At 47.9% G+C, this 14,025-nt stretch overlaps 1 protein-coding gene across 4 annotated transcripts in view; it reads right to left on the bottom strand.

The window, feature by feature from the left end:
* Positions 1-2,495: 2,495 nt before the first annotated feature.
* The window catches only part of LOC123772497 (phenoloxidase-activating factor 3), a 47,409-nt gene continuing 35,879 nt past the window's right edge, over positions 2,496-14,025 (bottom strand). For 3 of the 4 annotated variants that reach the window (XM_069325945.1, XM_045765715.2, XM_069325943.1), the window contains exons 5-9: positions 13,564-13,669; positions 13,270-13,472; positions 10,063-10,259; positions 5,947-6,042; positions 2,496-3,734 (exon numbers count right to left, since the gene is read on the bottom strand). In XM_069325945.1, the coding sequence (XP_069182046.1) occupies positions 3,624-3,734; positions 5,947-6,042; positions 10,063-10,259; positions 13,270-13,472; positions 13,564-13,669 (713 nt within the window). In that variant the 3' untranslated portion in view covers positions 2,496-3,623. Of the gene's footprint in view, positions 3,735-5,830; positions 5,882-5,913; positions 6,043-10,062; positions 10,260-13,269; positions 13,473-13,563; positions 13,670-14,025 lie in introns of those variants that run through there. The other variant, XM_069325944.1, reaches the window with a different exon arrangement.

Below are 14,025 nucleotides of genomic sequence, written 5' to 3'. Positions count from 1 at the left end.
ACAAACATCAAGGAAACGCTATTGCTCCCCCGTGCTTCCACCAGAGGGGAAAAAGAAACAAAAATCCCCATCCCCCTCACCACTGAAAATAAAAAGGCGAAGAATATTAAGCTCTAGTGGTCCCTCTCTGTCCGCACCAGGGGAAATAAGTATCCAAGCTTCTTGTCCCACCAGAAGGGTGAAACAAAACACAAACCCGATCACCTGCACAAACGAAAATGAGGCAGAAAATTTTAAATTCATCTTATCTGTCCTCACCAAGGTGGAGGAGGTTCAAATGGCCCCGTCCCCTTCAGCCTTGTCCTCGCCAAATACTGCAGTCAAATTTGTGTTCAACTTCGACATGCAAAATGACAAGCTGCATCTTGAGGGCCTCGTCGGCGACGTTCAGATTAAGTACAGCTTCAGACTCCCGAAACATTCCGTCGCAGATTTTAGATTTACCCTGGAGAAATGAGGCCCGTCCCAGAGTTTTCTTGTTTGATTAATGTGATACGACTCGTGGGGAAAGAACTTGGCTTAATAAATGAATGAAACGGCAATTCTATGTAAATTGCTATTAATAAATGCATTTCGACTCTTATCAGGATCCTTATCCTGATCCCTTCCCAGTGCTATATAGTCGTCGTGGCTTGGTGCTTTCTCATGATAGTTCCCTTCCCTTCCTCGGTACTGTGGAGTCCTTGCTTTTGGAGGTCTGCGTTCGATCCTCCGATGGTCCAAGTGACTGGGCCATTCCCTAGTAAATTTTATTCTAATAGAAACTGGAGCCAAATTTATTACAAATTCGTGGAGTGTATGATAGTGAGCGAGTGATGGGGGACGGCCTCACTACGAGGGAACTATTACAATTATATTATTGTATTAGATGAATATGCAGAATTGTATTAATTACCCATGACACCAGAATGATCATAATGTATTAAATACAGGAGGGAGGGTGAGTGAGTGTATTCACCTAGTTGTTCTTGCGGCGGGGTTGACCTCTGCTCTTTCGGCCCGCCTCTCAACTGTCAATCAATCAACTGTAACTACTAACTATCCCCCCCCCCTACACACACACCCCAGGAAGCAGCTCTGTAACAGCTGTCTAACTCCCAGGTACCTATTTACTGCTAGGTAACAGGGGCATCAGGGTGAAAGAAACTTTGCCTATTTGTTTCTCTGACTGGTCCGGGAATCGAACCCGGGCCACAGAATTACGAGTCGTATGCGCAGTCCGCTCAGCTACCAGGCCGCTCCCCCCCCAGGGGTATGAACGAACGAACGAACGAACGAACGTACGTACGTACGTACGTACGTACGTACGTGCGCGTGTGTGTGTGTGTGTGTGTGTGTGTGTGTGTGTGTGTGTGTGTACTCGCCTAAATGTTCTCACCTAGATGTGCTTGTGGGGGTTGAGCTCTGGCTCTTGGGTCCCGCCTCTCAACTGTCAATCAACTGGTGTACAGATTCCTGAGCCTACTGGGCTCTTATCATATCTCCATTTGAAACTGTGTATGGAGTCAGCCTCCACCACATCACTGCCTAATGCATTCCATTTACTAACTACTTTGACACTGAAAAATTCTTTCTAATGTCTCTGTGGCTCATTTGGGCACTCAGCTTCCAACAGATGAAAGTGGTAATAAACCGACGTCCTTGAACAAGTTCTTCTTAAACGGGCTATAATCCGTTTGTTCTGTCGATTTGCCACTTCTTTAAAAAAATCAAACCTTTCAACCTAACTTGAAAAACGTAAGAAGCCAACCAACCCATATAACTCGAGTCCAATGCAGAGAAAACGTTTATTTGCGAGTCACTAGCTGTCTTAATAGCTTGTATTTATAACGTTGGCTACTTAGTCGGGGGAAAAGGGTTGGAGTACAAACGGCCGTCTGGTGCGGCCTGCGACGTGGAGGTAACCATCAAGATCTCAAGCATGGAGTATCATCAGGGCCTTCCCAGCCTCACCTCCGGCCCACCTGCGCTCAGTCCGTGTCAACAACAGGCGTCGCAGGGGAGACTATAATGTTCTTCTTGGGACACTCGTAGTGAAACACGTATGTGTTGCAGGCGATGAGTCACAACGTGGCTGAAGTATGTTGGCCAGACCACACACTAGAAAGTGAAGAGACGACGACGTTTCGGTCCGTCCTGGACCATTCTCAAGTCGATGAGAGACTTTAGAATGGTCCAGGACGGATCTAAACCTCTTCGTCCCTTCGCTTTCTAGTGTGTGGTCTGGTCAACACACGTATGTGTTATCTTGTATAGATAAGAGAATCTTTTTGTGTGAATCGGAACTCCCTGATGCGCTCGCCCATGTGTTAGGTCGGGGTGTCCACGTGGTCATCTAGCAAGGCTGTATTGCTCTCTATGTGGTCATTAACGATTGTAGTGCTCGTATATTGACCTGGCCAGGTTGATGCGTCAACTAGTTAGGTAGGCGAACACGTCTTACTACTAACTGGCTTGGTTAGTCAACACACAAACAAGAATAAACAAAAACAAAATTATTCTGGATCTTTATTTGTTGTATACAAGTATCTAAGTTTCGTGCACTGAGCAACAAGTGTAATAATGCTAACACTGTAAGAATGTGATGAAGGTCTGTAAACAACAATGTGGAATTAGATAATTACATCACAGTTTTCCTTCCGGTAATAATGTCATAACCTGACCTTTGTTGGTGGCGCCGAGGGCCCTCCACAGGTGGGGCCCGTCTACAGGGGGGCCCTCCACAGGGGGGGGGCCCGTCCACAGGGGGGGGGCCCCTCCACAGAGGGGGGGCCCCTCCACAGAGGGGGGGGCCCCTCCACAGAGGGGGGGCCCTCCACAGGGGGGGCCCTCCACAGGGGGGGGCCCTCCACAGGGGGGGCCCTCCACAGGGGGGGGGCCCTCCACAGGGGGGGGCCCTCCACAGGGGGGGCCTCCACAGGGGGGGCCCTCCACAGGGGGGGGCCCCTCCACAGAGGGGGGCCATCCACAGGGGGGGGGCCTCCACAGGGGGGGGGGCCTCCACAGGGGGGGGGCCCTCCACAGGGACCCTTGTGACATCACACGTGTTTATGGCAAGGGACAAAATCTGTGTGTCACTACTTCTGGGCCAGGAGTTATCAAGCACACAGACCACCGCTGGCGTAACCTGTACATCTATCAACAACTATAGCAGTCGTGTTACTAAACACAGTTTACGAGCTTGAAACTTTACAACCCCGGGGTTATTATTACTATAAATAGCCTCGTGGTGCTTCGTTGATCATAAACTGTGCATTAGTAGGCATCCATCAGTCTCGGGAGGCTATGGAGTTGCGCTCTGGTTGTGGGTCTGGAGTGGCCATTCCAGGGGCAAATCCAGGGTAGGTTGATACGGGGGGAGAAGCTGTTACCCATGCAGCAGGTCCCCCCCCCTCCCTCTCCATTGGAGATTTTCGGCGCCGTAGAAAGACAAACGCCAATACTGTGCAATAAATGCAAGCAAACCCGTCATAATTAATGAAAGCTGTACAGCTGTAAGTGCTTGCTCATGTGCTGGATAAATCCTGGCCCAGTTGGCTATTAATAAAATAGGTCCTATATTTCCTGAAGGTTGTGGTGGATACCGGGAAGATCCTCCCTAGTCTCCGGGTTCCTCGACGAAGCTAAGGGCGGAGGTTCTCTATGATCCACTGTCTGTAGTGGGCGACGTTGGTGTAGACGGCAGGGATCCCCGGAGTGCCGCACTGGGACCTCCCTCGAGAGACAACACCGATCTGGTCGACAGGAAGACGTGCTTAGCGGAGAGTGATGGAATAAACTAAATCATTTGTGGAAGATGCTGATGACCAGGTCGCGGGGACAAGGAATGTCAGGTGTGCACGACTGGATCCGGAAACGTATGATCCATGAAACATGAGGAAGGAAGTGGTTAGCTGGTGGATTGCTCTGGGAACAAGTGAAGACTACTGATGTGTACAAATGGTGAAGACAGTAGGGGTTTGTGTTTTATTTTAGGTTAGATTTGGGAAAGACTTGGGTAAATAGTAGGCATGCATCAGTCTCAGGAGACTATGGAGTTGCGCTCTGGTTGTCGGTCTGGAGTGGCCTCACCAGGGCACAAAGCCAGGGTAGGTTGATTCGGGGGAGAAGCTGTTACCCAGGCAGCAGGTCCCCCCTCTCCAGGGCGCTGAAGAGGGGGGACCTGGGTAAATACTGGTTCGGTAACAGGGTTGTTTTGTGGAACCAATTACCGTGTAACGTGGTGGAAGTGGGGTCCCTCGATTGTTTCAAGCGTGGGTTGGACATGTATATGAGTGGGATTGGGTGATTATAAATAGGAGCTGCCTCGTACGGGCCAATAGGCATTCTGCAGTTACCTTTGTTCTTAAGTGTGATCACGGGCCATCCCACGGTGGAACTTCATAACACATCTCTATTACAAAAGTCAATATTCCTCTACAGGGGCATCATAAGCGAGTCTAAATAAGGCTTTAAGTAGTTTCAGTTTGGTATCGGGAGAAAGCGCTAAGCCATTACGACTATATCGCGCTCAGTTTGATTGGGGATTGGTTAGTTTACATTAGATTAGAGTGTGTTTCCTGTATTATTGGTGTAGTATCACCCGTGATGCTGTGTGCTCATGTGGCAGCTGATGTTGCCCAGAATGGAAGACAACTGTAGAGTTGACGGTTACGTTGGTGAGTTTGGCAGTCAGTTCACAATTGACCAGTTCAGGTAATGTTGATGAGGGAGGGGGGGGGGGGGGGTCAGAGGGGTGGGGTCCGAGAGAGGGGGTCAGAGTGGGGGTCAGAGGGGTCAGAGAGGGACTGCAAGATTAAATAGCCGTGTGCATGATTGGCATCATAATACCTTCGGCAGCTGAATGTAAGAACGTAGGAAGATATATACCTGCAAGATATATACCTGCAAGATATATACCTGCAAGATACATACCTGGAAGGGGAAGATATATACCTACAACACACACATGTAGCGGCTCCTATTTGTATCCACCCAAACTCGTCCATATGTCTAACAAACACAAAGGAAATTGGGTAATTTAGTCCGTAAATCAACAACCTTGTTTCCAAACCAGTATTTACCCAGGTCTTTCCTGAATATAAACGTGCCCAGTTTAAACCCATTCATCCGTGTTCTATTTTTTTGTTGATATATTGAAAACCTTGTTTACACATTTGTTATAACCTTTCATCCGTCAGTCATGCTATTCTTCGTTTTTCTAGAGAATTTAAATTAAGGATTTTTATTCTATCCACATAAGAGGTGTTTTTAATTCATCTGATAACATGTCATCCTTCTATGTACACTTCCTATTGAACCTGTCCATTTTATAGTACGGGGCTGGAACTGATCTGCATATATCAATTAGAGTATGCCTGACAGCCGAGTGGACAGCGCTCGGGATTCGTAGTCCTGAGGATCCGGGTTCTATCCCCGGCGGAGGCGGAAACAAATGGCCAGAGTTTCTTTCACCCTGATGCCCCTGTTACCTAGCAGTAAATAGGTACCTGGGAGCTAGACAGCTGCTACGGGCTGCTTCTTGGGGGTGTGTAACAGAATGGAGGCCTGATCGAGGACCGGGCCGCGGGGACGCTAAGCCCCGAAATCATCTCAAATAACCTCTCAAGAAGGGTCAAACGAGGGCAAGATCAAATAATATTAGACACCAGAGTGTTAATGCCTTTGGGAATAAATCCCAGTATCCTATTTCCTGTATTATACAATAGTTTTTGCCACTAGAGCTTCCTCACAATTTAAATATTGTCTGGACTGTAAGAGTCCGGACATACGCCATTCATTATTACCAAAGCTCAGAACCTATATCTTTTTTTAGAATAAAACGGCATCTCTTAATCTTGGCGCTTTATCCTGACAATTCCCTTCCCTTCCGTTTTAAAAGCTACACACACACACACACACACACACACACACACACACACACACACACACACACACACTACTCACCAGGGTGTAGGTGGGGTTGCCGAGGCCCACCGCAAAGAGAGGTCCGCCAGAGTCACCCACACAGGAGTCCCGCCGACCAGCTCCTCCGAAGCACAGCTGCAGGGTGAGAGATAAGGAGGTGAGGTGAGGGGGGGGGGACCGAGAAGTGATTCTGGCACGAATATTCTCTATTTTGATGTTCTTCCCTTGATAAGGAAGTATAAAACTTTCCAGTTTATATTTTATGTTTAGAAACAGTTTCTAGCGGAGGGATGAAAAGACGGTAGGTACCAGGGGCCTGACAGGACATGTGACCAGACCTGGATTTTGGAGTAGAGGTACTAGCTCAAGCGAGTGGAGCCTACCAGTTGTGTCCTGCAAGTGAATGAGTTCCTGGACACTGGCCAAAGGGTGCGGAGGTCGGGCTAGAGCGGCCAGTCGTCGTTTACCCTTGCTGCGTGGTGGTTGGCTGTTGGAGGTGTGGAGCGCCCGCTAGCCGGGGATCTGGCTGGAGGTATGGAGGTAGCTGGTGGTAGCTGTGTTTGACGGGTAGATACAGTACTGCTGGATTTTTCTGGTGCAGTGGACTGGCCCATTGTGGAGATTGCTCTCCTGAACGTGCTCCGTGTTAACGTCTCTGATCTCCTGGGGCTAGAAAAGATCTCCCCTATCCGTGTGGCGGTGTCATTTGCCACGTCGCTGCTTTACCAGGAGTTTGTGGCACGCTGGGATGCACGCACGCTCGCTTTCTCTTCCTGCTTCGGCTGTGACTGTGGAGATTTCGGATCCCTGGGGGCCCTTGACTTTTGTGAGTGTTCACAGTGTGCCGGTGACCTTCCCCAAGGCAGAGCTGATGTCGGTGTTTATGTGGTTTGGTACGGCGGTGAAGCACAGGTTCACCACTGAGTGCGGGCCGGCTGAAAGAGGTTCGTCTGGGCGCTCGTACGCTCGTCATGCGGGTCATGAGCCCTATTCCTTCCAGGGTTTCGTTTCGTGGGCTTTCATTACGGATATTTTATCAGGGTCAAACACGCACCTGTTTCCGGTGTGGTGCGGAGGGCCACGTGGCGGCCAGCTGCGATGCTCCTTGTGCTGAGGCCCCTTCAGTTTTCCTGGAGGATGACTTACCCCGTTTGTGCGTGGGGATTCCCTGGCGGATCCTCGCTCTGTACAGGTGCCTGGCGTGGTTCCTGTGGCGGTTCCAGATGGCGCTCCATCTGGCCCTGATCTGTTTGCCCCACCGGTGAGCTCTGAGGACCTAGGGGCTCCTGCTTCGAACCTTCGACGTTCTGTGGTTGCGGAGGTGCATCCGCAGCTGGTTGATTCCATGCGGGCATTGGATGGTGCTGTAGGGGTGATGCCTGCATCTCCTGCAGACGGACATGTGCTTCCCGGGGCTGTCGGGGTGGTGGTGTGTGTGACTCCGCCCTCTGCCTCGTCGCCTCTGGTAGTTTCCTCGTTACCACATTCCTCTTCTCCTCTGCCGGTTCTGTCGTCCTCGCTGGATACCTCACGTGTGCTGGAGTCTATCCTTCCGCCTGCTGTGTCTCTTCTTTCACCGAATCCGGTCTCCATGGATGGTAGTGGCTTTTTGCCCCGCGTCGTTGAAGCTACCGTTCTGCGTGGTCGTGCTGCCCCGGCTTTGGGGTCGCCTGCAGATGGTTCTTCTGGGACACCGCTTGCATGGGGTGACAGTTCCGACGATCAACGGCCCATTTCTAAGCGCCGTCGTTTGCCTCGGGGTGCATCACCTCGCCAGACGTGGGCAGAGGAGCGAGACGATATGGATGATGATGCTGTGGGCGACGTTGTGCTACCTCCTGTGGTGCCTTCTGTGTTGGATGCTGTGCCCCCTGCTGGTGGCTATCCTCATTGGGCGGTTGCCCCTGGTGACCGCGACCTCGTAGTGGTGTTGTCGAAGGATGTGCGTCGGGGGGCCTCTGCTCCTGTTTCGATTGGTGGGGGCACTGGGGCGCCTGCGGAGCCACCCTCCGCAGGGCTCGGTGCGATGCCCGGCATTGAACGAAGTGCGCGCTCTAGTGGGCGAGCTGGTATGCGGCCCGCTGTGCAGCCTGGTGTGCTTCCGAGTGTGCAGCCCTGTGACCGGCTTCCTAAGGGAGAAACCCATCCCTTTCGTCCTCCTGTCCGGCGAGGTGATCGACAGATCTACGACATCTCTGTTTTAAGACTGATGACCTGGTGCGTCCTGTTCCCTGGTGCCCATCTATCATCTGGGTTCCGCAGGCGCAGTGTTTAGTCATGGACGTGCTGGATTCGATGCCTCGGCCTACTGCGCCTCCTGGATGTCCGCTTGCTGAAGGTGACCAACTTGTTTGGGATGCTTATTGCTTACGGTTTCCGGCTTGGGAGTACCCGGAGAAGTTTGAGTGATTCGTGTGGTTGGTTTATGTGTTGTGTGTAATGTTTGCCCAGTGCCTGCGTGCACAGGTGGGTGTCCTTGTCTGTGCGTGTGTGTGGTGTAGGTGTCTGTTCCTGGCTCCTGCGTGGCCTGTTTTGTTGTGTTTGCGATTTGTTTTGTATGGTATGGGTGTTTGTGTTGTGGTTGTATGCGGTTGTGGGCGTTTGATGTTTTCCTTCCTGTCGTTGCGCGTACCTCGTGTGATGGGGTGGCGGGCGTCTTGGTGTGGGGTGGTGTGGTTGTGTATGTTGCATGGGTTGTGTGTGCGTGTGATTATTTCTTTGTTCTTATAATTGCTTTATTCTTTGTACATATTTTATGTTATTTATGTTCTAATATGTAGTTTTTGGATTTCATGTTACTGTGTTATTGGTGCCCCCATTTATGTCCGGTTATTCTCCTTTGTGTGCAGGGTAGGACTGGCCGTGCTTGTGTTCTCATTTACTCCCCTTTTCTGTTCTAGGGGGGGGTTGGCTTTCTGTACATTTGTTGTAATTTGTGTATTTTTTCTTGTACATTTTTGTTATTGTCCTTCTGTCATTTATTTGTTGTGTATTATATGCATTTTCTGACCCGTGCTGTTTGTGGGTTTCTTGGCTTGTGTCCTGTGTTCTTTCCTGTGACCCATTGTATGTATTTTATGTCTGTTTCATGGTGCTTGCTATAAGCACGATTGTTTGTATTTATATGTCGTTTTGCACTTGTGTCCCTGTTTTTGTACTTTTTTTTTATTGATATATAAAAAACCAAAGTTGTGTCCTGCAAGCCAGATTGCGTGGACCAGTGGGAGCCATAGGGGTTCAGCAGCCCTGGCGCAGACATCTGGTCAACATGCCCCGAGTGCCGACCTCTTGGTGGATTACGCGAGCTAGTATCGTGTGTACCAATCTGTGTGTTATGAGTGACTATCTTTGGCCAGTAATTAGAGAGACAAGTAGTTCTCCGGGGACAGGAATGATTTAGGGATTAGGTGGTGACCAGCGGGCGCTGGTTGGTGTATAACTGTTTCAGACACTGCTGTGTTGTGGGATTGTGCATATACGAAATTCTACATACACTGAATATATCTTATATATACTTAGTATTCTTTTCTTAGCCTCGCTCTGTCCCTACCAATTCGGTAGTGTCATTTGAAGAATACTGATGCATGCTAATGACATATCTGAATATATTCAGCTATAATACAATTATACAGAGAAGCCACGAGTTAGTGAGGTTAGCACCAAGCTCCTGGCCCCCAACCTTGGCCATACATGTATACTCTCTAATATAGTATATATTGAAGATACAGTGGTGAGGGGGTAGGGAAGGTTCTAGATGGAGATCCAGCGGTGCCCGGGTAGTGAAGGTGGTTACAGTGATAGTGTGTAATGAAAATGAGGATGAAAATGAATACAGTATTACGTTTTCTGAGAGAGCTAGATAGATGGGAAGGGAACTATCAACAGAAAGCCTCAAGCCTTTACAACTGTACAGCACTTGGAAGGGGTCAGGATAAGGATTTGGGATGGGACGGGGGTAATGAATGGTGCCCAACCATTTGGACGGTTAAGGATTGAACGCCGACCTGCATGAAGCGAGACCGTCGCTCTACCTAACAAGTGGTAACCAAGAGGGAGCGAGAGAGGGGGAGGAGACGAACGAGAAGAAAGGATGAGACAGAAAGAGACGAAAGAGGAGTGGGAGAGATTAGAACTAAATGATCCAATCTTACTGACCTCATCCGGGGTGACATTTCCCTCGTAAAGATTCTTGCACTCTTCTAGGTCCACCTGAGGCAGATGGACCCTCTGGAGGATGTCGGAGGTGGGGGAGTTCTCGGTGCGTCCCCAGCCCGCCACCGTCGCGTTCCTCCCGCCCAGGAAACTCTTCACGTCGAATCCCACAGGAGGCAGGCAGATGGGCTGCACGAACACTGCACCAGCGAACACCAGACACAATATGTTAGCCAACTGCTGTGTTCTCGCCTACCAGCTGGTACCTGCCAGTGCTTGTACGACAACTTCAGCGTGTGTGTGTGTACTCAGTTGTGCTTGCGGGGGTTGAGCTTCGGCTCTTTGGTCCCACCTTTCAACAGCCAGTCAACTGGTGTACAGACTCCTGAGCCTACTGGACTATCATATCTCAATTTGAAACTGTGTATCGAGTCAGCCTCCACCACATCACTGCCTAATGCATTCCATCCGTTAACTACTCTGACACTGAAAAAGTTCCTTCTAATGTCCCTGTGGCTCATTTGGGTTTTCAGTTTCCACCCGTGTCCCCTTGTTTGCGTACCACCCGTGGTAAACGGTTTATTTTTATCTACCCTATCAATTCCTGAGAATTTTGTAGGTAGTGATCATGTCTCCCTGAGCTCTCCTGTCTTTTAGCGACGCGAGGTGCATTGCCGGAAAACCCGACACCATTTACTAATATTCAATACAATAGGCAGATAATATTGCTGCTGTTGTATATATAAATTCACTGATAGAAGACGTGGCGCAGTGGAATTTTCCGTCAATAGAAAACGAGATCATTGCTACATAGCGCTATAAATTCACCAGCTATTCTGTTGGGAATTATTCTTAATACAAAAGTCCAAAGACTGCTATCATAAAAACATCTTGCTTGAATTAACTTAATTATCAGTATCAAAATAGAGTAAATGTGACCTTTCTACCATTTATTGACATCTGGACAAAGAGCCAGGGCGTCAGTGGATGAGAGGTTGTCAACCTTTGTTGTTAGACCACAGTCGCTGCAGCGAGTTCAGCTCCTAGAATTCTCCCTTGGACAGCTGTGTCACAGGAGTGCTTCTGTTATCGACACGCAACTACGTCTACTATAAAGGATGTTTATTACCGACACCCGTTTCTTATCTAGTCATATCTGGCCAGTTATGGAAGGTATATAGGGCAAACCGGTTAGCAGGCATGAAGCTACTAAACCCAGGTAATTATTCCTTGGTCCATATCTTATAAATAATATACCAATACTTCCTCTGATATAGATGTCATATATATATATATATATATATATATATATATATATATATATATATATATATATATATATATATATATATATATATATATATATATATATATATATTATATATATATATATATATATATATATATATATAATGATTCCGGCTTTACAGTAAGTGCCCTTTGACAGGAACAATTGAAGAGAAAGCAAGAATTAATCTTAGTAAACCAGTACCTGGTGGTGATGGTAGCCTCAACTACCAGGATTATTTGGTGTCATCACCCTTGTTTATACCTGGTGGACCAGGCCTACCATACAATGAGATAAGACCTCCCAATCTTCGTTACTAATATATCTAGTTTAATACTGTAGTTTGATGGGCTGCTTATATATAAATTTAATATAACCCCCCCCCCCCCTAATGTGCAAGGAGTCGATTTATGAGAATATTGCAGAAACACAGTCCACTTAAACCTCATACAAATTGCTATCGAAATATATGAATTAATGTAACTATAAACACTATAAATTCATATAAATTAAATAAATATAAATCTCACGGGTCTGTTCCCCACAGCCTTTCCTCGTAACTCATGCCTCTTAGTTCTGGGACTAGTCTAGTGGCATATCTCTGAACTTTTCCAGCTTCATCTTGTGCTTGACAAGGTATGGGCTCCATGCTGGGGCCGCATACTCCAGGATTGGCATTACATATGTGGTATACAAGGTTCTGAATTATGCCTTGCACAGGTTCCTGAAGGCAGATCTGATGTTAGCCAGCCTCGCATGCGCCGCTGATGTTATTCTTTTGAGGTGGGGTTCAGGAGACAGGTTTGGCGTGATATCAACTCCTAGATCGTTCTCTGTACGTTTCATTAAGGACTTCATCTCCCATTCGGTATCCAGTGTCTGGCCTCCCGTTTCCTCCGCCTAGTTTTATTACCTTACATTTCCTTGGGTTGAACTTTAGTAGCCATTTGTTGGACCATTCCTTCAGTTTGTCTAGGTCATCTTGTAACCTCATCTTCCTCTTAATCCTCCTCCTAATTTTTGCATCATGAACAAACAATGAGAGGAACGAGTCTATTCCTTCTGGGAAATAATTTACATATATCAGAAACATTATAGGTACAAGGACTGACCCCTGCGGGACCCCACTGGTGATGCCTCGCCAACCTGAGACCTCACCCCTCACACTGACTTGCCGTCTTCTATTGCTTAGGTACACCTTTATCCAATGGAGTACCTTCCCTTTCACGTATTAGTGCATTTAGGCATTAAATTTACTACCTCTTTCTAGAAATTCAACATTATGTTTGTAACTCATTTTGTTTTATGTACTTTTAGCTGAATAAACATTTGATTTGAAGGCAACGGGTTGACGGCGCAGGTTTGGTAGACCACAGACCTTTGATATTCTTAGCACAGTCAAAACATTGTAACAAAAAGAGTGACTATAGGCGGAGCCTCAATCTACACCAGTGACCTGGAGCCTCAATCTACACCAGTGACCTGGAGCCTCAATCTACACCAGTGACCTGGAGCCTCAATCTACACCAGTGACCTGGAGCCTCAATCTACACCAGTGACCTGGAGCCTCAATCTACACCCGTGACCTGGAGCCTCAATCTACACCCGTGACCTGGAGCCTCAATCTACACCCGTGACCTGGAGCCTCAATCTACACCGGTGACCTGGAGCCTCAATCTACACCCGTGACCTGGAGCCTCAATCTACACCAGTGACCTGGAGCCTCAATCTACACCAGTGACCTGGAGCCTCAATCTACACCAGTGACCTGGAGCCTCAATCTACACCCGTGACCTGGTTACCAACCGTATTACAAAAACAAAACAAAATTGCCGACATAATAACACGTCTTTAACATATATAAGGACAGACTTGCTACGAAGTGAAGGGGATAACTTTTAAAAACTTTAGAGAGGACTCACAGTTGAATGTCGCCTTCTTCTGCAGTTTGAGGAGCGAGATGTCGTCGTTGGCGTGCGAGAGTGAGTTAAACTTGTGGTGCTTGTAGATGGCAGCGGGAGGAATGTCCTGGACGGGTTCGGCACACAGCTGCCCTCCAGTCCCCATCTGGGTCTCACAGTCTTTGCTGGTGGCCAAGTTGTGCTCTCCCAACCTCACCATCACACTGCCAGTGAGAGAGTGAGCGTCAGAGTGAGGCAAAGTTTCCAAAGTGACTAGCTTCAACACGCTTAAAAATACAAGTCCTGGAGTCTTACACTGAGAGGCCGCCGGTGAAGGCGAGGTCGACGCAGTGTCCAGCCGAGAGAACATAAGACTCTGTGATGAGTGCCGCCCCGCAACCCCACTTTGGACTCTCCTTGGCTGCTCTCGCACACGCGCGTGCAGTCACCACCCACCACAGATGGTTCATTTCATTCGTAAGAGAAAAAAAAAAATACATTTAGTTTAAAAAAAATATAAGAATGTGTCAGTCGTTAATTAGTTGTGTACAAAAATTGTATATAAGAACTATGTGCAAAGTTTGGGAGATTGTTGGTGAATTAACAAAGAAAGAGAAAATGAAAGAAAGAAAGAAAGAGAAAAAGAAAGAAAGAGAGAAAAAGAAAGAAAGAAAGAAAGAAAAAGAAAGAAAGAAAAAGAAAAAAAGAAAGAAAAAAGAAAGAAAAAGAAAGAGAAAAAGAAAGAAAAAGAGAGAGAAAGAGAGAGAGAAAGAGAGA

The sequence above is a fragment of the Procambarus clarkii genome, chromosome 17, assembly GCF_040958095.1.
Source record: "Procambarus clarkii isolate CNS0578487 chromosome 17, FALCON_Pclarkii_2.0, whole genome shotgun sequence".
Lineage (NCBI taxonomy): Eukaryota > Metazoa > Arthropoda > Malacostraca > Decapoda > Cambaridae > Procambarus > Procambarus clarkii.
This window is presented reverse-complemented; position numbering and strand designations above follow the sequence as displayed.